The sequence below is a fragment of the Manis javanica genome, chromosome X (assembly GCF_040802235.1).
Source record: "Manis javanica isolate MJ-LG chromosome X, MJ_LKY, whole genome shotgun sequence".
Classification (NCBI taxonomy): Eukaryota; Metazoa; Chordata; class Mammalia; order Pholidota; family Manidae; genus Manis; species Manis javanica.
Genome location: NC_133174.1, coordinates 101,524,870 through 101,552,676, shown reverse-complemented (window position 1 = coordinate 101,552,676; position 27,807 = coordinate 101,524,870). Strand labels below are relative to the sequence as shown.

The window sequence follows — 27,807 nt, the reverse complement described above, 5'->3', positions numbered from 1 at the left end:
AAAAGTCTTTGCTGAGGTAGAAAAGTCTACTTCTCATGTTTGGGGCAGTTTTTGTTTTCATAAACAAAATTTGATGCTCAAAGACCCCTGGTCCCTAACAATATTAAACATCAGTTAACCAGAAATTTATGAATATCATTTCTGAATTTTTTGTTAAGTTTAGGTTTCCCCCATTCTGTTTCTAACACAAAATCTGCCTGCTGTGTTACATAAATATGTTTATGATGTCTTGTATCATAAAGTAACTTATTTAGTATTTTTTGTTTAGTTTTGAAAATTTTATTGTAGTAAGTTCTTAAATTAAAAATATGTTTGTAAAGAACTAGACATTTTATTAAATAAGTGTGATCTATAAGTTCTTTATGCAGAATGTTTTGAAGTATTATATTTAGTTTAAATGTACTACTGGTACATAATTAATATCAAAATATTTTGTTATACCATAAAAAAGTTGTACTTAGGGAAAATTTATATCAGAGTCAATATATAGAAAAAAGAAAGATCTAATGTCAACAATCTAAGCTTCACCTTAGAAGCTAGCAAAAGAAGAGCACATCAAGTCCAAAGTAAGTGGAAGAAATGAAATTTTTAAAAATTAAAGCAGAATCAATGAAAGTGAAACCAGGAAAATAATGGGAAAAAAACAGTGAAACCAAAAGCTGATTCTTTGAAGAGATCCATCAAATTAACCTCTAACCAGTTTAACTGAGAAAGAAAAAAAGAGAAGACTCAGATTGTTAATATCAGAAATGAAAGAAAGGTCAACACCACTGATCCCATGGACGTAAAACAGATAATAAAAATATATTATGAACAACTCTGTCCACAAATTACAAAATATAGACCAATAACTTGGAAGATACAACTAATCAAAACTCACACAAGAGATAGACAGTTTGAATAGGCTTATATCTATTAAAGTAATTGAACAGACCTAACTCTGGGGGGAAGATCCCAGGGCAAAATACCTTTGAAACCGAAATCAGTCAAAGGGAGAAATAAAGTGGGAGAAACCCATTTATTGCTTACATCCATTTATGCTTGCCCATGTCTCTCACAACCCGGCTGCAGAAGAACAGACCCCACTCAACCTCTCCAGTCCAGATATGCCCTCCTTGCCCTTGTAATTAGCTATTGATACGGAGCTGGACTACTCCTTTCCACCCCTTGGGAACACCTATTGATCTAGAGATGCATTAAGGCCAGGCAAGAGATTCTGGAAATATTGCAATTTTACCCCAACAGATAATTCATAACCTTCCAAAACATAAAGCACTTGGCTGAGATGATAAACTGGTAAATTTTACCAAGCATTTGAGGGAGAAATAACACCAATACTGTAAGGCCTGTTAAAGAAGATAGAAGCAGAAGGAACACTCCCTAAGTAATTCTATGAAAGCAACATTACCCTAATACTGAAACCGGACAAAGACATTACAGGAAAGGAAAACTAAAGATCAATATGTCCCATGCAAAAATCCTCAACAAAATAATAGCAAGTTGAATCCAAAAATGTGGGAAAAATCCACAGACAAGTGGGATTTCCATGTATGCAATGCTCTTTCAACATTCAAAAATAAATTAATGTAATCCATTACATCAACAGGCTAAAGAAGAAAAATCACATGATCATATCAATAGATGCAGAAAAAGCATTTGACAAAATCCATCATTATCCAGCAAACTAGGAATAGATGGGAATTTCAACTTCATAAAGAACATCTACAGAAATCTACAGCTAACATAATACTCAATGGAGAGAAACTAGATGCTTTCCCTTAAGATCACAAGCAAGACAATGATGTCCCCTCTCACTACTCCAATTCAACATTGTACTTGAAGTTCTAGTTAATGTAATAAGCTGGGAAATGGAAAAAGGACACATAGATTTGGAAGGAAGAACTAAAACTTCCTTTCTTCACAGATGACATGAGTATCTATGTTAAAAAACAAAAACAAAGAATCAATAAAAAACCCTGCTGGAGTTGATAAGCAATTATAGCAAGGTTGAAGATACACATTAATATATAAAAGTCAATTGCATTCCTATATGGCAGCAAGGAACAACTAGAATTTGTAATTAAAAATGCAATGCCATTTACATTAGCACTAAAAGACCCGACATTCCTAGCATAAAAATCTAGCAAAATGTGTATAAGAGCTATATGAGGAAGACTACAAACCTTTCAGGAAAGAAATTGAATAAATGGAAAGATATTTTATGTTCATGGATAAGAAGACACAATATTGTTAAGATTACCATTTTTCCCAACTTGATCTGTAGATTGAATATAATAGCAATCAAAATTCCATCATTTTACTTTGTGGAAATTAACAAAAAGATTCTAAAGTTTATATGGAAAGGCGAAAGATCCAGAATTGCCAACACAATATTGAGAAAGAAAATAAAGTTGGAGTACTGACAATACCCACCTTCAAGACTTGCTATAAAACTTCAGTAATCAGGACAGTGTGGTGTTGTTGAAATAACAGATGGATCAGTGGAACATAATAAAGAGTCCAGAAAGAGACCCACACAAATAAAGTCAACTGACCTTTGACAAAACGAGCAAAGACAGTTCTTTGGAAAAAGGATAATCTTTTTAACAAGTGATGCTGAAACAGATAGACATCAACTTGCAAGAAACTGAATGCAGACAGTAACCTTAAATCTTTCATAAAAAATAACTCAAAATGGATCAAAGTCCTCAATATAAATTGAAAAAGTATAAAACATCTAAAAGACAACAGGACAAGAAAATCTGGGTGATCTTGGGTTTGGTAGTGATTTTTTTAACATCAAAAGCATGCTCCATGAAAGAAAAAAATTGATAAGTTTGATTTCATTAAAAGTAAAAAATTCTTCTCTGGCAAAGACACTGTTAAAAGAGTGAAAAGACAAGCCACAGACTGAGGAAAAATATTTGTAAAACACATATCTGAGGGAGGACTTGTGTCCAAAATATACAAAGAACTCTTAAATCTCAACAATAAGAAAATGAACAACCCAAACAATAAATGGGCAAAAGAGCTAAACAGACACCTCACTGAAGAAGATACAGATGGCAAATAAATATATGAAAAGATGCTTAACATCAGATATCATTAGGATATTGCAATTTAAATCAACAAATGAGAAGACACTATACACCTATTAGGATGGCTAATACCCAAAATACAGATACCACCAAATACTGGTGAGGATGTGGAACAACCAGAACTCTCCTTCATTGCTGGTGGGAATGCAAAATGTTTCAGTCACTTTGGAAGACAGTTTGGCAATTTCTTATAAAGCTAAACATAGCCTTATTATACAATCCAGCAACCATACTCCTCTAAGTATTATCCAAATGAGCTGAAAACTTATGTCCATACAAAAACCTGCATAGAAGGATTACAGCAACTTTATCCACAATTCCAACTATTGGAAACAGCCAAGATGTCCTTCAGTAGGTAAATTTATAAACAAGCTGTACATCTATACAATGGAATATTATTTAATGATAAAATACCTGGTCCATCAAGCTATAGAAAAACATGGAGGAACCTTAAATGCATATTGCTAAGTGAAAGAAGCCAGTCTACAAAGACTGCATGCACTATGATTCCAAGTATGTGACATCTTGAAAAGAGAAAGGTTTAGAGACAGTAAAATGCTTAAGAGTTTTCAGGAGTTGGGGGAACTGAACGTGGAAAGAGATGAATAGGCAGAGTAGAGGGGATATTTATGTCAGTGAAGCTATTCTATATGATGCTGTAATGGTGGATATGTCATATACTTGTCATAACATGTCGAACTATACAAAACAGAGTGAAGGCTCATGTAAACTATGTGCTTCAGGGAATATATCAATATTGGTTCATTAATTATAACAAATGTACCACACCTAGTGCAAGATGTTAAGGGGAAAGTGGGGGTGGGGGGCCACAAAGGGGTATATGGGAACTGTGTACCTTCTGAGTTGCTTCCAGGGTTTGCTGACTATGAATGGAGCCTTTAAACTTTTATGTACAACTTTTTGTTAGAATATACATTTAAACTTAAAACTGCTCTAAAAAATAAAGTCTATTAATTTAAAAAAAGAAAAGAAAAGACTGGAGGGATAGTACCCTAATACTGAAAGGGGTTATCTTCTGTTGGTGGAATTGTGAGTGATTTTTCTTTCCTCTATGTCTTTTTTATTGTTTTATTAAGGTATAATCTACATGCAACAACATTTACACTTTTTCTAGAGTAGTTTTATGAGCTTTGACGAAACATTTTGTTCTGTAGGCACTAGCATAATCAAGATATAAAATGGTTCCATCACCCCCAAAATTTACTCTGTGCCCTTTTGTAATAAAATCCTTCCTGCACCTCAGTCCTTGGCAGCTATGGATCTGTTTTCTGTTCCTATGTTTTTGCACTTTCCAGAATGAAAATAATTGGAATCATATAGTATGGAGACTTCAAGTCTGGCTTTTTCCACTTAACATAATACCTTTGAAATTCATCCATATTTCTGTGTTATCAGTCTTTCATTTCTTTTTATTGCTCATATTCCATTGTTTGGATGTTTATAAATTCATTAGTTGAAGGACATCTGAGTTGCTTCCAGGGTTTACTGACTATGAATGGAGCCACTTCAGACTTTTATGTGCAAGTTTTTGTTTAAATATAAATTTTTATTTCACTTGGGAAAATACCTAGGAGTAGGATTGTGGAGTTGTACAGAAATTGTATTTTTAACTTTATAAGAAACTGCCAAGTTGTTTTCCAGAGTGGCTGTATTATTTTGCATTTCCACCAGCAAAATATGAGGAGAGTTCCAGTTGCTTTGCATCCTCACCAGCACTTAGTATTGTCAACTTGTTTGAATTTAACCATTCTAATAGGTGGGTAGTGATACCTCATTGCATTTCCAATGACTAATGATAATCTGTACAACTTCTCTGGTGAAGTGTCTATTAAAATTATATTCCCATCTTAAAAATTGGATTATTTCCTTATTCTTAAGTTTTGAGATTTCTTTATATATTCTGGATAAATGTCCTTTATCAGAAATGTGATTTGCAAATAATTTCTCTCAGTCCATGGCTTTTCTTTTTATTCTCCTAGCACTGTTTTTCAAAAGCAGAAGCTTTTAATTTTGATAAAGTCCTATTTTATATGGATTGTGCTTCTGGTGTCATATCTAAGAAATCCTTACCTAACCCAAGATCACAAATCAGTGTTTTCGTCTAGAAGTTTTAAAGTACTAGGGTTTACAGTAAAGTCTATTGATGATCCATCTTGAGTTAATTTTTATATATGGTATGTGATATGGATTAAGGTTCATTTTCTATTATGTTTTGCATAGGACTAGACATATGTTTCAGCAGCATTTGTTGAAAAGATTATTGTTTCTCCATTGACTGGCCTTTGCACTGTTGTTGAAAATCAATTGACCATATAAGTTTGGGTCTATTTTTTAACTCTTCATTCTATTCTGTTGATATTGTTGTCTGACCTTTTGGCAACTACATTGTCTTGAAAACTATGTTTTACATGAAATACTGAAATCACATAATGTGTGCCCTCCAACATCTTTCTTCTTCAAAATTGTTTTGGCTGTTCTACTTTCTTTGCCTTTCCACATACATTTTTTAATTAGATTACCAATTTTTACAAGCTGTCCTGCTCATGTTTGGATTTGAATTGCATTGAATCTGTAAATCGCTTTGGGGAGAATTGAGATCTTAACAATATTGTGTCTTCAGTCCACAAACAAGATATGTCTCCAATTTTTTAGACTTTCTTTGATTTCTCTTATCAGTGTTTTGTAGTTTTCTGAGTGCAGATATTATACATATTTTGTTATAGATTTATACCTCAGTATTTCCATGTTTTGGGGGACCTATTGCAAATGATTAAAATCTAACTTTTAAATAGATTTTTGGGATTTTTCTTTATAGACAATCATATCATCTATAAATAGAAACAGTTTTATGTTTTATTTTCCAATATGTATGCCTTTTACTTCTTTTCCTTTCCTGCTTTCACTGGCTGGAATTTCCAAGAGTGGTGGAGCAGACATCTTTGGCTGTATAATTATCAATCTTAGGGGGAAAACATTGTCTATTGCCATTAAGTATGATGTTAGTTGTAGGTTTCTTGTAGATGTCCTTTATCAGGTAGAAGTAGGCCCCTTCCTAGTTTCTTGAGGGTTTTTGTCATGAATGGATATAGAATTTTGTCAAATGCATTTTCTCTACCTATTGTAATAATTACATGGTTTTTCTTCTCCAGTTTGTTCATATGGTGAATTACATTGATCCAGTTGTGAATGTTCACTTAATCTTTAATTTCCAGGATAAATCCCACTTGCTCAAAAAGTATTATCTTTTTTTATGTATTATTGGATTCAGTATCTACGTTCATGGAGAGATTGGTCTGTAGTTTTTTTTTTCTTGTCATATATTTATCTGGTGTTTGGTATCAGTGTAATGCTTATTGAATCAAAGGTTCAGTTGGGAAGCACTGCCTCTTCTTCATTTTTGGCAGAATGCGTGATAAAATTCATCAGTGAAACCATCTGGCCCTGGAGTTTTCTTTGTGAGAAAGTTTTTACCTACAAAATCAATTTCTCTAAGAGATATAGGACTATTCAGGTTATCGATCTCTTCTCAAGGGAGCTTTGGTAATTTGTATCTTTCAAAGAATTTATCCATTTCATCTAAGTTGTTAAGTGGTATAAAGTTATTCATAGTAGTCCCTTCTTATCATTTTAATGTCTGTAGGATCTATAATGAAGATGTGCTCTCTGTTGTCCCAAATATTGATAATTTGCATCTTCTTTTTATCTTTGTTAGTCTTGCTAGAAGTTTATCAATTTTTTTGTTTTCTTTTTGGAATTTTCCTCACTTCATTTTTTTTTGGTATCATTAATCTATAATTACATGAGTAACATTATGTTTACTAGGCTCCCCCCTTCACCAAGTCCCCCCCACAAACCCCATTAAAGTCCACTGTCCATCAGCATAGTAGGATACTGTAGAGTCACTACTTGTCTTCTCTGTGTTGCACAGCCCTCCCTGTGCCTCCCCCAGATTATGCATGCTAATCATAATGCCCCCATTCTTTTTCCCCCCGTTTATCCCTCCCTTCCCACCCATCCTCCCCAATCCCTTTCCCTTTGGTAACTGTTAGTCCATTCTTGAGTTCTGTGATTCTGCTGCTGTTTTGTTCCTTCAGTTTTTTCTTTGTTCTTATACTCCACACATAATTGAAATCATTTGGTACTTGTCTTTCTCCACCTGGCTTATTTCACTGAGCATAATACCCTCTAGTTCCATCCATGTTGTTGCAAATGGTAGGATTTGTTTTCTTCTTATGGCTGAATAATATTCCATTGCGTATATGTACCATTTCTTCTTTATCCATTCATCTACTGATGGACACTTAGGTTGCTTCCATATCTTGACTATTGTTAATAGTGCTGTGATAAACATAGGTGTGTATATGTCTTTTTGAAACTCAACTCCTGCATTCTTAGGGAAAATTCCTAGGAGTGGAATTTCTGGGTCAAATGGTATTTCAATTTGAGTTTTTGAGGAACCTCCATACTGCTTTCCACAATGGTTGAACTAATTTACATTCCCACCAGCAGTGTAGGAGGGTTCCCCTTTCTCCACAACCTCGCCGACATTTGTTGTCATTTGTCTTTTGGATGACGGCGATCCTTACTGGTGTGAGGTGATATCTCATTGTGGTTTTAATTTGCATTTCTCTGATAACTAGTGATGTGGAGCATCTTTTCATGTGTCTGTCGGCCATCTGAATTTCTTCTTTGGAGAACTGTCTGTTCAGATTCTCTGCCCATTTTTTAATTGGATTATTTGCTTTTTGTTTGTTGAGGTGCGTGAGCTTTTATATATTTTGGATGTCAACTCTTTGTCGGATCTGTCATTTATGAATATATTCTCCCATATTGTAGGGTACCTTTTTGTTCTATTGCTGGTGTCCTTTGCTGTACAGAAGCTTTCCAGCTTGATATAGTCCCACTTGTTAATTTTTGCTTTTGTTTCCCTTGCCCGGGGAGATATGTTCATGAAGAAGTTGCTCATGTTATGTCCAAGAGATTTTTGCCTATATTTTTTTCTAAGAATTTTCTGGTTTCATGACTTACATTCAGGTCTTTAATCCATTTCAAATTTACTTTTGTGTATAGGGTTAGACAATGATCCGGTTTCATTCTCTTATGTGTAGCTGTCCAGTTTTGCAAACACCAGCTATTGAAGAGGCTGTCATTTCCCCATTGTATGTCCATGGTTCCTTTATCATATATTAATTGACTGTATATGTTTGGGTTAATATCTGGACTCTCTGTTCTATTCCGCTGGTCTATGGGTCTGTTCTTGTGCCAGTACCAAATTATCTTGATTACTGTGGCTTTGTAGTAGAGCTTGAAGATGGGAAGCGAGATCCCCCCTGCTTTATTCTTCCTTCTCAGGACTGATTTGCCTATTTGGGGTCTTTTGTGGTTCCATATGAAATTTAAAACTATTTGTTCCAGTTTGTTGAAGAATGTTGTTGGTAATTTGATAGGGATTGTATTGAATCTGTAGATTGCTTTGGGCAGGATGGCCATTTTGACAATATTAATTCTTCCTAGCCAAGAGCATGGAATGAGTTTCCATTTGTTAGGGTCCTCTTTAATTTCTCTTAAGAGTGTCTTGTAGTTTTCAGGGTATAGGTCTTTTCACTTCCTCAGTTAGATTTATTCCTAGGTATTTTATTCTTTCTGATGCAATTGTGAATGGAATTGTTTTCCTGATTTCTCTTTGTGTTAGTTCATCATTAGTGTATAGGAAAGCAACAGATTTCTGGGTATTAATTTTGCATCCTGCAACTTTGCTTAATTCCAATATTAGTTCTAGTAGTTTTGGAGTGGAGTTTTTAGGGTTTTTTATGTACAATATCATGTCATCTGCAAATAGTGACAGTTTGACATCTTCGTTACCTATCTGGATGCCTTTTATTTCTTTGTTTTGCCTGATTGCCGTGGCTAGGACCTCCAGTACTATGTTGAATAACAGTGGGGAGAGTGAGCATCCCTGTCTTTTCCCCAATCTTAGAGGAAAAGCTTTCAGCTTCTCGCTGCTAAGTGTCATGTTGGCTGTGGGTTTGTCTTATATGGCCTTTATTATGTTGAGGTACTTGCCCTGTATGCCCATTTTGTTGAGAGTTTTTATCATGAATGGATGTTGAATTTTGTCGAATGCTTTTTCAGTGTCTATGGAAATGATCATGTGGTTTCTGTCCTTTTTGTTGATGTGGTTGATGTTGATGGATTTTCAAATGTTGTACAATCCATCCTTGCATCCCTGAGATGAATCCCACTTGATTATGGTGTATGATCCTCTTGATGTATTTTTGTATTTGGTTTGCTAATATTTTGGTGAGTATTTTTGCATCTATGTTCATCAGGGATATTGGTCTGTAATTTTCTTTTTTTGTGGTGTCTTTGCCTGGTTTTGGTATTAGAGTGATGCTGGCTTCATAGAATGAGTTTTGAAGTATTCCCTCTTCTATTTTTTGGAAAACTATGGAGAATGGGCATTATGTCTTCTGTACATGTCTGATAAAATTCACCGGTGAATCCATCTGACCCAGGGGTTTTGTTCTTGGGTAGTTTTTTGATTACCGATTCAATTTCTTTGCTGGTAATTGGTCTGTTTAGATTTTCTGTTTCTTCCTTGGTCAGTCTTGGAAGGTTGTATTTTTCTAGGAAGTTGTCCATTTCTTCTATGTTTTCTAGCTTGTTAGCATGTAGATTTTCATAGTATTCTCAAATATTTTTTTGTATTTCTGTGCAGTCTGTCGTGATTTTTCCTTTCTCATGTCTGAATCTGTTGATGTGTGTATATTCTCTTTTTCTCTTCATAAGTCTGGCTAGGGGCTTATCTATTTTCTTTATCTTTTCAAAGAATCAGCTCTTGGTTTCATTGATTTTTTCTATTGTTTTATTCTTCTCAATTTTATTTATTTCCTCTCTGATCTTTATTATGTTCCTCCTGCTGACTTTGGACTTCATTTGTTCTTCTTTTTCTAGTTTCCATAACTGTGACTTTAGACTATTCATTTGGGATTGTTCTTCCTTCTTTAAATAGGCTTGGATTGCTATACACTTTCCTCTTAGAACTGCCTTTGCTGCTTCCCACAGAAGTTGGGGCTTTATGCTGTTGTTGTCATTTGTCTCCATACATTGCTACATCTCTGTTTTAATTTGGTCATTGATTCATTGATTATTTAAAAGCATGTTGTTAAGTCTCCATGTGCTTGTGAGCCTTTTTGTTTTCTTTGTACAATTTTTTTTCTAGTTTTATGCTTTTGTGGTCTGAGAAGTTGGTTGGTAGAATTTCAATCTTTTTGAATTTACTGAGGCTCTTCTTGTGGCCTAGTATGTGGTCTATTCTGGAAAATGTCCCATGTGCACTTGAGAAGAATGTGTGTCCTGCTGCTTTGGGGTGTAGAGTTCTGTAGATGTCTGTTAGGTCCATCTGTTCTAGTGTGTTGTTCAGTGCCTCTATGTCCTTACTTATTTTCTGTCTGGTGGATCTGTCCTTTGGAGTGAGTGGTGTGTTTGAAATATCCTAGAACGAATGCACTGCATTCTATTTCCTCCTTTAATTCTGTTAGTATTTGTTTTGAATATGTCGGTGCTCCTGTATTGGGTGCATATATATTTATAATGGTTATATCCTCTTATTGGACTGACCCTTTTATCATTATGTAATGTCCTTCTTTATCTCTTGTTACTTTCTTTGTTTTGAAGTCTATTTTTTCTGATACAAGTACTGCAACACCTGCTTTTTCTCCCTACTGTTTGCATGAAATATCTTTTTCTATCCCTTGACTTTTAGTCTGTGCATTTCTTTGGGTTTGAGGTGAGTCTCTTGCAGGCAGCATATAGATGGGTCTTGCTTTTTAATCCATTCTGTTACTTTCTGTCTTTTGATTGGTTCTTTCAGTCCATTAAAATTTAGGGTGATTATTGAAAGATATGTACTTATTGCCATTGCAGGCTTTAGATTTGTGGTTACCAGAGGTTCAAGGGTAGCTTCTTTACTATCTAGCCGTCTAACTTAGCTCTCTTATTAAGCCATTATAAACACAGTCTGATGATTCTTTATTTCTCTCCCTTCTTATTCTTCCTCCTCCATTCTTTATATGTTAGGTCTTCTATTCTGTACTCTTTTGTGTTTCCTTTGACTGCTTTTGTGAGTAGTTGATTTTATTTTTTGCCTTTGGTTAGTATTTGGTTGTTCTGCTTTCTTTGCTGTGATTTTATTTTCTCTGGTGACATCTATTTAGCCTTAGGAGTCCTTCCATCTGGAGCAGTCCCTTTAAAGTATCCTGTAGAGGTGGTTTGTGGGAGGCAAAATTCCCTCAACTTTTGTTTGTCTGGGAATTGTTTAATCCCTCCTTCATATTTAAATGATAATCGTGCTAGATACAATATTCTTAGTTCAAGGCCCTTTTGTTTCATTGTACGAAATATATCATGCCATTCTCTTCTGGCCTATAAGGTTTCTGCTGAGAAGTGTGATGACAGCCTGATAGGTTTTCCTGTCTAGGTGACCTTTTTTCTCTCTCTGGCTGCCTTTAATACTCCTCTGTCCTTGTCTTTGATCTTTGCCATTTTAATTATTATCCGTGTTGGTATTGTCCTCCTTGGGTCCCTTGTGTTGGGAGTTCTGTGTGCTTCCATGGTTCTGAGAGACTATTTCCTCCCCCCATTTGGGAAATTTTTCAGCAATTATTTCTTCAACGACACTTTCTATCCCTTTTTCTCTCTCTTCTTCTTCTGCTACTCCTATTATGTGAATATTGTTCCATTTGTATTGGTCACACAATTCTCTTAATATTCTTTCATTCCTGAAGATCCTTTTATCTCTCTCTGCCTCAGATTTTCTGTATTCCTGTTCTCTGATTTCTATTCTATTATCAGCCTCTTGCACCTCATCCAGTCTGCTCTTAAGTCCTTCCAGACATTGTTTTATTTCTGTATTCTCCCTCCCTACTTGCTTGTTTAGCTGTTGCATATTTCTCCACAGGTCCATCAGCGTGGTTATGACCTTTATTTTGAGTTCTTTTTCAGGAAGAGTGGTTAAATCTATCTCCCCAGGCCCTCTCTCGGGGTTTGTCTGGGTAATTCTGGACTGGACCAAATTCTTCTGCCTTTTCATGGCGATAGAGGTAGCTGTAGGCAGGTAGCATGTGTGTCAGCTGGAAGAACAAAGTCCTTTCCTGTTTACTGGTCACCTTGCCCTTCTCCGTTTCCTGTGTGTCGGTTACCCGCACTCTTGTAGCAGCCTCTGGATTAATCCCCTAAGCTGTCATGGGCGGGGTAGCCGTCAGGGTAGCCCAGAGCCCTGAGGGGTGTGGCAGGCACGCCGGGTGTGCTCTCCTGTGAGAGCAGCGCACCTTTATGCCTTGCCCTGGTTTCTTCTGCCTGCACCGGGCAGCTACACACTGGCGCTGTCCTTTGGGTCTGGCCCTGGTGGCTGTGCACAGGGAGGAGATTCTGGGTGGCTTCTAGGGGCGCAGCCGCTACCGGGCTGCTCCACCGCTGCTGTGGGCACGTGTGGCCAGTCTGCAGCCACCACACCACTGCTGCGCGTGTGCACGGCTGCTCCTGGACCGCCCCGCCCCCGCCACTGGCTTGCGCAGCCACTCCCGGGTTGCCCCGCCACCGCCTCAGGCGTGTGCAGCTTCTCCCCACCGTGGGCACGTGCTGCCACTCTCAGGCTACTAGGACACTGTGGGGGCTGCGCCGTCTGGGGGAATGACTGGCAGGCTGCTTGTCACCATGTGAGGCTTCAGAACTGCGCTGCCTCCCAGGGGATTAGGGCACCTGGATTTCCCCGGGATTCCCAGCTGCTTGGCTGAGTGTGCTGGGATGATTCCATCCAGCTGTGAGGTCCCTGTCCCTTTAAGACTTTCAAAAAGCACTCACTTTTCATTTGTCCCAGGGGAGCCAGTTGTGGGCATGCGCTCGCTGATTTTGCTTTTCCATTTCTCTAATATCCAGTATACTGTGTATCTGCGCTCCCAGTACGGATTTCCAGAGCTGGTTATTTAGCAGTCCTTCACTTCCACTCCCTCCCCACTCTGACTCCTTTCCTTCTGCTGGTGAGCTGGGGTCAGGGGCATGCTCAGGTCCCACCGGTCTGTGGCTTGTATCTTACCCCCTTCGTGAGGCGCTGGGTTCTCGTAGGTGTAGATGTAGCCTGGCTGTTGTACTGTATCCATTGGTCTCTCTTTTAGGAATAGTTCTATTTGTTGTATTTTCAAAAATATATATGGTTTTGGGAGGAGACTTCCGCTGTCCTACTCACACCACTATCTTGGCTCCTCTCTTCGAAGTTTATCAATTTTATTGGTCATCTTAAAAACACAGGTTTTGATCTCATGGATTTTTTTCTATTGATTTTCTGTCTTCAGTTTAATTGATTTCTGTTCTTTATTACTCCTTCCTTCTGTTCACTTTTGGTTTATTTTGCTGTATTTTTCTAGTTTCTTGAGCTGTTGATTTGAGACTTTTCCCCTTTTCTAATATAGGTACGTAGCGATGTAAATTAACTCTAAGTACTTCTTCAGTTGAATCCCACCAACTTTGATATGCTGTGCTTTCGTTTCATTTAATACAAAGTACTTTCTAATGGTCCTTTTGGCTTTTTTCTTCAACCGACAGGCTATTTATAAATTGCCAGAATGTTCTTGTGCTGTAATTGTGTGTAATGTTTCTTTCCTCTCTATACATTTAGGTTTTTGTTTTGTTCTTTTTGTGTTTCTGAATGTTTTCTGATTTTATACATGGAGTATACACTACTTTTCTAATTAGAAAATAATCAATTAATATACAGTGACCCTCCATAAAGAGCTTCATTTAATCCTCCAACATCTGCTTGAGAAACATAGAGTTCATATTTAACAGATGTTGAAAACTGAGATTGAGAGAGTTCAAATGCTTTGCTCAGTGCCACAAACTAAAGCTCGTTAGGATTAAAACCCAGATTTTCTGATTTCTGGTTCATCATTCTGAAGAATCTGGAAATAAAGACTTGAAAAGTAAATTGGAGTTTATCTTATGAATAGTTGGAAAGAATCAGTGGAACCGTTGAAGCAGTGAGTGTCTTCAGACAATTATCTCGGTGTAATTTTAGTGTGAAGTTTTGGTTACTAGTGAGGTTGAACATCTTTTCTTGTTTATGGCCTTTTCCCATTTCTTCTTCTCCTAATAGCTATTCAGGACCTCAGATCATTTTTCCATTGGATTGGTTGATCCTTTACTTATTCATTTAAATGACTTAAAAATATTAACAGATATTAATACTTTATTTGTTGAAATACCTTCTTCTGGTGTCTTGCTTGCCTACCTTTTCTTTATTCTTTCAGTTTTGATTAGGGAAAACTACTAGAGAATGAGGGAAACTAGTGTTTGCTATAGAGAAATCTTGATTTATTTTGACCTTGTGTAATGGGAAGCAACAAATAGAAAAGGATGGGATTAGAAGACAAATCTCATGGTTTGGAAATTCATTTACCAATCATCTGTCAGTTGCTTATATTTGTTGGCCACAGTGTGCTAGGCCATGTGATAGAGTAGAAAATAAATGTTGCTTACTTTTGAGGACCAACCCTGAAGGAGAAATAAGGCATGTAAAAGTAAGACAAGTAACACAGTATGTGCTTAAGTAACCATGGTACAAGATAAGCTATGACTATCAAAACTTCTATTCCAATAAAGGGAAGGAGCCTTTACTTTTAAGTTAATAGGGAACTGTTTATGTAAGAAGGCTATAGAATGAATGATAGCCAGGACTATGGGTATTTTTTGATCACCATTTTACCTGCAGCACTTAGCATAGTGCCTGACAAATAATAAGGACCCAGATATTTGTTTAATGATTGAATGATGTTAGCATGTGTGGGCAAACCCTTTTATAGGGACCTAACATAATGTGTTCAGTCCATGACTCCTACATCACAATCCAGCATGTCTGGGAATGATAGGTCAGCATTTCAGACATTACCTTGCATTTCTAAAGCAAGGGAGCACATCCTATTCCAAAAGGACACATGACACGCTTCCTTATCTTACCATTGTAACAGAGCAGTAGTCAGGATTTTGGCTTCACTTGCTGGGTTTGACTATCATGTCTATTACTGGTTATATGACCCTTGATTTCTCTTATCTATAAAATGAGACTGACAGTAGTGCCTACCTTGCTAGGCCATTGTCAGATGAAATAAGCAAAACATGTAAACCACTGAGCCCATAGAGGGGATTCTATAAATACGCCCTGTGCCTCTTCTCTTGATATGCATTAAAACAAATGGAGCCTGTGATTGCCTTTGTATTTTATGACTTGGTCTATGTTTTCTAACATAGAGGCATATTCTCCATCTCTTCCCCTAACAGATTCAGAGACATATTGTATGTTTCAAGACAAGAAGTACAGAGTGGGTGAGAGATGGCATCCTTACCTGGAACCTTATGGGTTGGTTTACTGCATCAACTGCATCTGCTCGGAGGTACAATCGCTCATGGCATGTGATTTCCCAGTTTGTTCCTCAGCCTGCCGCGGTGCTTTCAGTGCCCAGATGGCCAGGAGGCACGGGTGATGAAAGCCAGAAAGGAGTTAAGAAGCAGATTGTAAGAAAAAGTATACATCTCCTGTCCTTTTTCTCTATTGCCTTTTGGCTTGATTTTCATGGGGCCTCTGAGTATTTGCTGAGGACAGATGCTTATGGTCTCTTAGGTGAATAATGTGGGACGTATTGGGAGAAGGTAGAATACCTTGATAGTGGAAACGGGGGAAATATAGCTCAATATAATGCCTGGCTTACAAGACAATTGTTTTTGAAAGCCATTTTGAAGGCTGGCCTTTTAGAGAAGAGAGGACAGATCACATACCAGGTCATTGGCAGAGCACAGTTTAAAGTTGTCTTAGTCAGTAATTATAATTAGGATTGAGGATGTGAAACCTTGGCCTGTACCTGGAGAGGACTACAGTTCTCTTGGCTTGGCTCCTATCCAGTCACTCAGAGAGGCATTTGGACACTGTAAATGCCATCTTTACAGTAGACAAAGTGGGTAGTCTCATCTTTCCATGGCCCAGGACTGCAGCTGTGGTCTGTCTTTCTGAGCAAGCCTCTACTGTCATCTGCTAGGCCAGGGTTTCTCAGCCTCTGCACTGCTGACATTTGGAGACAGATAATTCCTTGCTGTAGGGGCTGCACCTTATAGGATTTTCAGCAGCATCCTGGCGTCTACCTCCCAGATGCCAACCACACAAGCCCTAATTGTGACAACCCAAAGTGCCACTAGACATGGCCAGAGTTGCTTGGGGAGCAAAATGACCTCTGATGGAGAACCAATGCCCTGTCCAGTTGGGATGAGAGGCCTTGTGCTAGGCCTTGAGAAGTGAGAACTCTGAACACATAGAAAGAATCTTCAAGACCAGCCTGTCACTTGAGACCTTGTGGAATCACTACAATGTGCCCAGGTGGAACAGAGGCAGCCACTTGCAAGGCCAATTCTTTTGCCATTTAAATCCAGAATGTTAAGCCTGTGGAAACCTAACCTTCAGGCAGCATCCCGAGGTGTTAAGAGGCTGCAGGGCTCTAGAGTTTAAGACCAAACTTCCATTCCTGGTCCTGCCTGATATGAGCCATGTTACGGTGGACACCTTAACTAACCTCTCCGAGATTCCTTCAGCTTCTTTTTCTTTAAGATGGGATAATGCTGTTGCCTATTTCTCAAGGTTGTGGTAAGGATTAAATTCACGAATCCATTTCAATCACTTAAAACAGTGCTTGATCACAGTCAACATTCAAGAAATATTAACTGCTCTTGCCGTTATCATCATCATAACGATCATTATGGTGTTCATTACTTCTGTTCATCTGTTAGCTCTATAACAGAATTCAGTACAAAGCATTAAGGAGGAATCAGTTTAGATCTCAGCCAGGAACGGTTGTTTCTGATGGGCTTTGGTGATTTCCCTTCAGGGTGATAGCACCTGTCTCAGAGGAGTGTGATGCTTAAGGAAGTTCTGCAGTGTTTCCAAATGTAACACTCTGAATGTTTATTGGAGAAGGTACATGAGAAAAGAAACAGGTTTGTAAGTTGGTTCTGATTTGGATAAAAGAAGTCTGCCCCTTTAAGTGGCTGGAGCAGGTACTTGATAGGTACTCTTGGGACTGATTAACTGCCTGGTGTGGCATGACTGTGTCTTATTCTTGACCCAACACATTGGAAATGGACAGCTAACCCCTGGGGGCGGAAACTTATCTGTCTGCAGGGCAGTGAAAATGTTAATATGGTCCCAAGGCCAACAGCTCATCTGCTAGGCATCTCTTCATCCTTTTCATCACCCTCTTCCCTGACAAGAGCCTTGACAGATGCACATAACCCTTGCTTCAAATGAATTATGGATGGAAAATGTTAATGCACAATTGATTTCCAAAGTCTTCCTTTGTTGTAACAATGGATGAGAGCTGTCAGAGCTGGGGATCTTGGCACTGTAAGTCAGGCAAGGACCCAGTCGCCCCACCCAGGCACACTGGGCAGTCAGCTCAATTCCAGACTCCAGCTTGTTCTCCGAAAAATTTGGGCTGAAAATGAGAAGAGGCATTCAGCCTACCAGACCAAGGCAGAGTTATATGGAATCCAGGATCCATGTGCTAGGGATATCTCCTTGCCCAGGGGTGGGTAGCGACTCAGGGACCCATTGCTCACCATCCCTTCCCTTTCCTTCCATGGCACCGGGTAGGTGATTATGAAATCAGACTAGGCTCTTGGAAAAGGCAGGCAGCTAGAGCTATGGGATGGTAGAAATGCTACAGATCCAGGCCAGAAGAAGCATGAGGCTTTGAAAACTGGAGCAGTAATGATCCCAGCCTTAGAAAAATATGCCAGTAAGCTATCAAACAACCCAGCAGAGGTGCTAGTGATGAGAAAAAGAAAGAAAATGCTGATTTCATTCTGCTTCTTGGGAATGCATTATTCACTGTCTTGATAAGTCCCTACATGACTGTTTCCTGAACTGACATGATCCCAGTGACCTTTAAAAGACATTAATTCTTTTTCTTGGTTGCATCTCTCTTTTAGAATGGCAATGTGCTTTGCAGCCGAGTCAGATGTCCAAGCCTTCATTGCCTCTCTCCAGTGCATATTCCTCATCTCTGTTGCCCTCATTGCCCAGGTAAACCAGTTCACTTTTTTTTGTCCCAGCTGTGGTTCTCCTCCCTCTTCCACCCAACCCACTCCATCTTCCTAATTCCCCAGAAGGGAAACTTCCAGACAGAAATAACAATAGGACACTTTTAGGCAGCCTGCACTGGCCCCTAAATACTCTTTATAGCCCAAGTGGGGCACATTCTAGGCTCTAATAAGTTATTGGGTACCCAGTAACAGATTTTCATTGGGCTTTTAATCATTTGAAGATGGATATCAATTGGGGGAAGGGAATTGTGGCCCAGAGATTTCTGCCATAAACAGCCTCTTCCTGCCATGGGCACAGGGCACCAGGGGAGTTGTAGCAGCATGGCATGTGTCCTCTGCAATTAGTACTGGAATTGCATCTGAGCATAGCTTCTAAATGACGAGGGGCTGTTCATAAATCATAGGAGCTGAACCAGTGAGGTTTATGACAGTATAAAGCTGCCTGCCTGCGTGCTGCATAGGCACCTCCTCCAGACTGCACAGTTATTATGTACACGTTGTTAAAAGCAAATCTAAGGGGGAAGTGGGCAGAGACTTTTTCACAAGGTTGTTAGGACGTCTACTTTCATGGTTTGCGGCTAAGGTGTTTGTCTGAGGCAGGGGCTCCCTCAATGACACTTTGTTCACATCTGACTGGGGCCTGGCCCCCACACCAGAGGCGTGCAAGTATGGAATGATTCACAGAATGCCTGTGGGCCCAACAGCAGTCTTAGGAAAAGCTAAGTGACAGTCTTGTGAGCTGGGCAGTAGCAGCTTTGTAGTCCTGTAAGTCAATTCTCTTTCCCCTTGGGACAGAGGTTCTTGGGTTGGGGTCTGTGGGTGGGCTTTACAGGGTCAGCAAACCCTTTAAAGTTGTTGGCAGTTTTTACCGTAACTGTGTATATGTGTAAATTACTTTAGAGAGGATCCATAGCTTTATTGGTATTCCTGAAGAGGGCATACATGATCCTAAAGACATGAAGAGCCACTAGTCTAGGGCATAAATGATGCTTTTGTAAGTAGTACGGAATTTCCAGAACTTGTAAGAGAGAAACCAAAAGTGTCAGGGCAACAATGGTAGGAATGAGGTTCCATGAAAGTTCACTTAACTGAAATGTTACAGGAAAGGAGTTTTTGTTCAATGGAGAAGAAATGCTCAAACCCTTTTTGCCACCACTTTTGTAAAGTATACTTTCCCGTGTCAGTAAATAGACTCCTATGAACACAGGGTTCTTTCCCAGCTGGCAGATCGTGCCCTATCACAAGCTGATCATTTAGAGTATTGGTGATAATAGCATATGCTTCAAGATGTAAAAGACTCACCCGGCATATAATCAATCCAAAAGCTGTCCTTTGGAAGAAATCCCTAAATGAGGCTTAACTATTTTTGTATGTGTTTATTTGCTTCTTCTACTTAAAGAGTGTGGTATGGGAGGGGTTTTGGTAGATGGGAACACAATTTCTTAAAAAACGGCGAACTGGACAGCTTTTTAAAAAATCTGCCAGGTTGCCTGTCAAGTAGCATAATAAAAGCTTTTTTTCCCCAGAAGTCAACAAAAGTGGTCTAATGTCATAGGAATTTATCTAAACTATGTAGAGATTGATCCACCCTGGGAAAGAGATTGAGGCATGTCCCAGACACAAAGCAAAGGCAAAAGAACATAGAGTGGAATATGGCTGTCACCTACATAACAGGTGCATAACAGGAGGCAGGTATTGAGAAAAAGGTAAAGTATAAACTGGCAGTTCTTTTCAGAGAAAAAGAAAGTGTTAAAAAAAATTGAGGTCATAAGTACCAGAAAATTGAGAGATAAACATATTGTCTTTAAGTCTGAAAAAGCCCATTTTATGGAGCATAGAAACCAGCTGTTCATTTTCTTTCCCTTCTTGTTCTTGCACGTCACTTCCTTGTGAGTTCATTTTTCTTCTTCTTAACTATAACCATTAATGGTTCTTTCTGTGGGTAATGGCACCAAATTCCCTAATACTTATATGCAAAAATGTGTTCATTTTGTCCTCATCTGTGAATGATAATTTGGCTGGGTATAAAATTTTAGGTGCCTGTTTATTTTCCTTCACCACTTTGAAGATACTACCAAATGGTTTGTTGACTTCCTTTGTTTATGGATAGTCTGCTGTTTGATTGTAATTCTTTTGTAGATAACCTGTTTTCTCTTTCTATCTTTTAAGATTTTTCTTTTTTTCTTTGATGAGGTATATAGATATGTGGTTTATTTTTATTTAGTCTGCTTAACACATTGTTTTTTCAGTCAAAGGACTCAAGGTTCTCTAAAATTTTTAGTTATTATTTTTATGAAAATGACCTCATCACCTTCTTTTCTATTATCTCAAAGATGCCTTTGGCATATGTTGTTACGGCTCATTTAATTTATCCTCTCTGTCTCTTACTGTCTCCTTTATTTTTTCCATCTTGGTATACTCCCCGTAATGGTGTATTACTTTACTTCTGCCCTCCATTTCATAAATTCTTTCTCCAGCCTTTCCATGCCTAATATTTAGGCCATCTTTTGGGGTTTTTTTTGTTTTATTTTCAATAACTCTATTTTCCCCCATGTTTATGAGGTATATTTAAAAATGTCTACATGTTGCTATTTAATAATCCCTTGTTATTATTTCTTGGGATTTTATTCTTTTCTTTATTTCTTAATGTCATTTAAAGTTCAGTTCAGATTGTTCAAATATCTATAGTTTTTCAAGTTTGAATTCTTGACAGAATTTCCCCATTTTTCAGAAATTTTTGTTTAAAGTTACCAGGCCACTTGCAGACTGTAGTTCTTGCTCAGCTGTCTGGCCCCAACTGTCTGTATCCAGTCCTAGCTGCCAGTGGATCATATGTCTTTGGGCCCCATTTATTGCTATACTTTCCTTCTATATTTTATTCCACAGAGTCTTCTTTTGTTTCTGAGTGTGATTTTTGCAGTTTTAAAGTTTGATTGATTGATTGATTGATTGATTGATTGTTAGTTGTACATTTCATCTCTCCCTCTTCTTTGTTTGGAAAGAGCAGGGAGTTTTCTCATATGCCCTCTCTGCCATATTGAACTGGAATGCAAACCAGCTAGTCTTTCTTTCTACTGAAGATAAAACAAGAGTAAACAGGTTTAAACCATAGCAGAGAAGAATGGAGTTTGATAAAAGGATGAACTTTGGTACAGAGTAGTTGTTAAATCCTAGAATAAATGACTAAGGAGAATTTTAGTCTCTTTACTGCATATTTCTGGAAATAAAAAGGTACCCACCCATCTGAGATAGAGTTGTCACAAATCTGCTTTGAGACAGGGCAATGGCTTTGATGACTCCTCTGTATTCCTTCCACCCCAATGATTATTCGGCATGAGGAAACTCATGCCTTCAGGGCCACAGGAATGTTTGGTCAAAGGAAAGCACTCTAATTTTCTATCTTAACCCAGTGGAAGGCACTGTGATGGAAATGTCCTCACTTTAAAACAGAAGGTTTAAAGCAAAGATGATGAACAAACTGTATCAAAAAGAGACACAAACAAGGAAACCATATACCCAAGGTTTTGGCTTTGCATACTATCCTATAGCAGTATTGACTTCGGGGAGTGTTCATCTGGGAGGACCTGGGGGGGGGGGGTTCTTCTAGCCACTCCTAGAGCTCATCTTCCATTGGAGGAGACAGAGGAGGCTTTGCCACCCTCGCCCCATTTGTTTCTGTGTTTGCCGTGACTTCTGCTTTCCAAACTTCCTACCTTTGAAATTTCCCAGGTTCCCACCTGCATTTGAGGTTGTCTCCTGCAGCTCCCGCTGAACCGTAGAAATCAGAGGATGCAGACAGTTTCTCCAGAATTACCAGAGAGAAATCTATACTGATGCCCATGAAGAGCAAATGAAAATTTTTTCATCAGCTCTTCCTCAAGTCTCTGTGGCAGAGGTCCAGTCTTGGTCACATACAACAGGGCTCTACAGGGCCCAAAGAGGCTGTTGCCACATGGAGGCTAGAACATTCTTAATGGAAAAGTCAAGACTGTGCAGAAGTCAGGACAGTCACTAAATCCATCCCAGTCTTTAAGCAGGTCTCTCTTTAGTCCCCAGTAATGACAGATTTATAGGAATGAAATTCCTTATCTTCTTTTTAGGGGGAAGTGGAGTGGTAAAAGGGAGAGGGGAGAGAAAGAATATGATTTATTTTCTTTTGTTCTTTATACTTAAGTTCATTATCAAAAGGAGACTTTTATAGTGATTAGTGACCAACAGCCTAAACCATGATATTATCTAACAGGGATTTATATGCCATTCTTAATGAATTTGCTATTCAGAATTAATATATTTGGGTTTCCTTGGAGGTATTCCAGCATTCCTGGGTCATTAAAGAGTTGTTATAAAATTTCCAAAATATCTATTTGATCTGTTACCAGACATCTGTTAATCCACCATGTGCCCTTTTGGCTAGATGTAAAAATATTTAGTTCTATGGTAAGATTTTATCAGGGACAGTGATATTGTGGTTTTACCAAGAGAAGCATCCCAGGCTTTTAAATTACTCCTAGGTTAAGGAAACAATCTTTCCAGTGATGCCCTGCAGTCTGTGTGTTCCCATAAGGAGAAGCTGGGACCTCTCTGCCATTTCTCTAGACAGTAGTTGGGTTGTGAGCTAAACAGTGAATGTAGGCATTTTTGCTATAATGCAATGTATGCATTTCTGAATATCCTCACATTCTGCAAAATTGTACACTGAAAAATAACATGGCTTAAGGAAAAAACAGGGTTGGAGACAGCAACTCGAAACTTCACGCAACTTTGTAACCAGAGTACTAATAAAACAACTACATTAATAAAATAACTAACATGATTTAAAAAGGCCTCTTAGATTTCTAAAAAAATAAGAGGCTATTACAGAAAGTAAAAGCTTCACCTTTTAAAATGGTGACATTAGCTTGAAGGAAGGGTTGAAGCTGCTGAATTATAGAGACAAGAGAAAAAGGCACAAAGATCAGACAGAATCATGGAATAAACACTTTTAAGACAGACTGTATGGCCAAACTGAGCCAAGAGGAAGAATGTGGGGTGAATGGGAATAGGGTAGAGTAGTGTATTCCTTCATGGTTTGCTGATTTCAGTTGTGTTAGTGTACTTGGCATTCAGCTGTTGTCACTTGATGGCATAAAATATTAATTTGCTGGGAAAAATCATGTGTGAACTGATGCAATTTCTATTTTGTATCAACATCATTCTCTTATTTGCCACTTGCCTCTGAACAAGTTGGGATTGCACAGACCTGTGCTATGGTAGAAACAGAGTATAAGATGAAGTAGATACATGGCATTTGGCCTTTGACAGTTTCAACTGAGGGCTGCAAGTCACTCACCCACTCTGAATCTGCTTTTGGGTCTGTAATCACTGACCTGTCTGCATGTGGTGTCCCCCTTGCCTCCCATCCCATACATTTATATAAAAAGGAGGTCTAGTTCCATCACTATGTCTGTGTCCACGCCTATGACTTCTTGTCTTATAGTAATCAAGTAAACAGGCCTGTTTTGTGCCTTCCAGTTTTTTTGTTTCTTACAGCAAAAGTTCAAGGGGGGATTTATTTATTTATTTTATTGTGGTAAAGAATGCATAACGTAAAATTTATGATTTTAAAGCTGCAATTCAGTGACATTAAGAACATACACAATATTGTACAATCATCACCACTAATCTAGTTCCCCAAGTTTTTCATTACCCCAGAAGGAAACCCTGTGCCCATTAAACAATCACTCCCCATTACCCTCTCTGCCTGCCAGCCTCTGGCAGCCACTAATCTGCTTTCTATTTCTAAGAATTTTCCTATTCTAGACATTTCATATAAATGGGATCATACAATATATGGCCTATATTGTGCCCAGCTTCTTTCACTTAGCATAAAGTTTTCAAGATTTATCCATGTTGTAGTATGTATCAGTACTTTGTTCCTTTTCATGGCTGAATAATATTCCAGTGTATGGACAGACTACAGTTGGTTTTATCCATTCATCAGTTGATTGGCATTTGAGTTGTTTCCCCTTTTTGGCTATCATATTGACTAGTACTGCTATGAACAAGTTTTTGTGTGGCATATGTTTTCGATTATTTTGGATATATACCTTGGAGTGGAATTTCTGAGTCATGCTAATTCTGTTTACCTTATTGAGGAATGTCTTCCAAATTAAAATTTAAATTAATTGGAATTTTTAAATTGCCAAATTTTAAAGCTGCTCCATTTATTTTGGTTCATCTCTGAGTACCCACTGCCTGCCATCCTTGTGGTTGCCACTGATTGCTGCTGTTGCCATTATCCATGTCTGATCTCCACTGCTCTCTCCTCTGTTCTTTTGTTCTTTTTTGAATTCTTTATTCACTTGCCTCTTGGATTTTATTGGCAAAAGCCAATTCCTTTCAAACAGCAACAGCTCATTAGCATATTCTTTTCTCTCAAGGCAACTAGGATAGCTAGAATAAAAGCAAGATGGTCAATCAGGCCATTTTTTTGCCTGCAAAAATTAATATATGGTTAAAAAAAACCTCTTTCTGGGTCTAGAACTCTTCAAAAACCCAAGGAATCTGGAATGTTGGTCTCTGGATAGCAGAGATTTTACTTTTTTATTATTATTGTTATTTCATTACTAGTATTCCTATACTGATTGTTGAGAGGTAGCCACACATACATTCACTGTTGATCACTAGACCCTCTGTGTCTATACTGTCTGCTTTTTTACCTTTTCGACCCCTTTCACTCTCTTCCATGCTTTATTTCTATTATTTGGCTCATATACTTGGTCCTTCAATACTGTACAGGGTATGAAGGGTTAAAACCTTCTTCAGGAAAGTGGACCCAACCTGCCTCCTGCCAGGTGAGGTGATCTTTGTCTCTGGTAAACCCTGGGGATTTAGTTGCTTTTTGAAAAGAATGTGATTTCCTGTTGACATGCTAGAGGCCCTTATGTTATATAAAAATAAGACTTTTGGGAAAGCTATGATTTTCCTTTGTAGTAGAGCAGAACTCAGTGGATGTTAACCAAAGCTGGCCCTATGCAAAGGTGAAAAAGGTGGCACTTCATTGAGAGATACCAAGAAGCCCCATTTGTCCCAGAGAACTCTTCCATTTGCTTTCTATATTTAAAAATACCACCACCATTACAATGGCTCTTCTGGGTTAAAGCAGTGTTTCCCAAAGTTTGTTGCGAGGAACACAATTTTATGGGATGATGATGGGGTTTACAAGGGAAAACATCTTTGGGCCAGTGAACTTAAGAGTTTCTGAATTAGAGAAAGTTAAACAGGTTTCTTTTAATGCAGGGCTTCTCAGAGCCTTCAAAAGATTAATGTGCATTATGAATCTACAGAGAGCTGTATGGGATGTAGTATTTTCTGAATTTTCTCAGCCATAGAATCCATTTTCTGTTGAGTACTTTAAAGGATTCGTGTTCTTTAATATATGTTTTAGGAAGCCTTGGATTCTGCCATTCACTTTGCAGAAATTATTTCTTTATATCAATAAGCTGTTGGTATATGCAGAATCTTAGTTTGGAGAAGTTCATTACGGTAGCAGGCCATTTTAGAACAAGACCCCAAAGCAATGTCACTCAAACTTTAGTGTGCTGAAGGATCACTTTGGGAGAGTTGATAAACTTTTTTTAGAATTCCCAGATCCTACACTAAAAATTCTAATTCATTTCAGTTGTAATGGGCATTCTGCACTTTAAACAAGCACCAATTAATTCTGATGCAGTTGAACTGTGGTAATAGGTCCCAGGGAAGATCTTGATAAAGGAGGACAAGAGCACTGCCTACAGAGAGCAGTGCTGACCAAGATCTTGGAGTAGAGGGCCCTGCAAAGGGTCAGGGGCAATATGACATTGTTTCTCTGATAATGGGGAGCACAAGCACCCCGAAAACATACTTTGGCTGTGTGACACTTCCCTAGGACCAACCCTGCAGTAATATGCATACTCTGTTCCATCTGGCCCACCTCCCTACTTTCCCAGAGCTCCCACCCAAAGCCTTTTTCTTCTGCCATCTTCCACATTCAGAGCCCCTGGCTGTCATGTCCAGAAAGAGGGACCCTCCGTGGGGAGCTCCCGCCTCTACCCCGCCCATTGTCCATGACTTGTTGTTGGCGAGAAATGAATGGCATTTCTCGGAATTAGCCCAGGAATTTCTGCTGATAAACAAATGAAACTCTCAAAGGGAAAAGCAATCAACATAGTTTGAAATAAAATCAGTGTTTTCAGCTTAGTCTGTTTTCAACTTAGTTTGACATAAGAGTCTCAACTAGGGTATTTTAAGGAAAGGATTTATAAAATGTCCCTTAGTGAGCTTTCCTCCTGGTCTCAGGGCTGGCCCTTAAACTAGGGCCTGCTTTCTGAGGAGGCGGAGCAGGCAATTATTACCCTGATTTCCCGTGACCTGTGACCCCAAGGCCTGTCTGGCTAGCATTGTGTCAGCCTCTCCTCCCTCACTTCCCTCCCCCAGGTGCCTGATAACTGAAATGCTGTCATTGTTACAGCTTCATCATTTTAATTAAGGTTTTGATGCCTGATAAATTCATCTATCTTTGAAAGTGGTAACTTACCTCTGTTTAATCATTTTTAATTTAATCTGCACACAGGATCTAGAAAGCAGAATTTGATGGTAGAGAGTAGAGGTGGGTGGGGGAGATGGCTGGGTACCTGCAGGAGTCGGAGGTGGGGAATGGTTGAAGGAGGAACACAGGGAGTCAGGCTGTACCTTTCCTGCAGTCCTGCAGAGCCCTAGGCCTCTCTGTAATAGCGAGGCTAAGTTCTTTATTTGAGGCCGAGGCGCAGTGGTTTCTAGAATGAGTTGCCAGCTCTCGAGTTTTTCACTTTGGGGTTGTTAATTTAAAACCAATATGTTCCAGAAGTAACCAGATATCCTCGCTATCTGTTGCCTAGAGCCAAAGGGTTTCACTTCAGGGTTTTGGATGCAAAATAACTATAACCCAAAAGGTTTACCAGATTATTTGCAGCCACTAAGATAAATAACAGTCTTTATTAGAATGATTTTCATCTGATTTTTGTATTTAGATTTTTACACTGTCAGCTATTCTCTAGAAGTGATCTTAGAAACTGGCAGCCTTAGGGTGTCAATTATTGAAATCTGTTCCAAAATCCACCTCCTCACAGGATTCCATTTTTGGCCATCAGAGCAGTCCACTTTATAAATGTCGTGATATGTTGTCTCTTGTCTTTGCCACATGTCTGCTGGGTCCCAGAGATGGGGAAGTGGCTCAGCAATAGCTGTGTGGATGCTGAAACAGTGTTTTGAGGGCTGTCCTCCCCAAATTGGAAAGAGACTATGAAGTATATATAGTGTATCTTTAAAGAAAGGGGTACATCAAAGCTGTCCGCAGGGGGTGGGGGGAGGAAGAAGGTTGCTTGTTTTTTTTTAATTGTGGAAAAAGGAAAAGATATCAGACTTTGGAGTAGTCTCCAAAGAGATTACTTTTGCAACACAAAGACAAGAGAAGTGTCCCTGCAAGCTCTATTTTCTTTTTTTTAGCGAATTTGAGCAGCTTTGATTTTTCCACATTCACAAGATCATGCTGTCA

General features: G+C 38.6%; 1 protein-coding gene across 12 annotated transcripts in view; it reads left to right on the top strand.

The window, feature by feature from the left end:
* The window catches only part of CHRDL1 (chordin like 1), a 113,627-nt gene that overhangs the window by 19,978 nt on the left and 65,842 nt on the right, over positions 1 to 27,807 (top strand). For all 12 annotated transcript variants that reach the window (XM_037004779.2, XM_037004770.2, XM_037004768.2 and 9 more), the window contains 2 exons: positions 15,450 to 15,562; positions 18,144 to 18,237. In XM_037004779.2, coding sequence (XP_036860674.2) covers positions 15,450 to 15,562; positions 18,144 to 18,237 — 207 coding nt within the window. The remainder of the gene's footprint in view (positions 1 to 15,449; positions 15,563 to 18,143; positions 18,238 to 27,807) is intronic.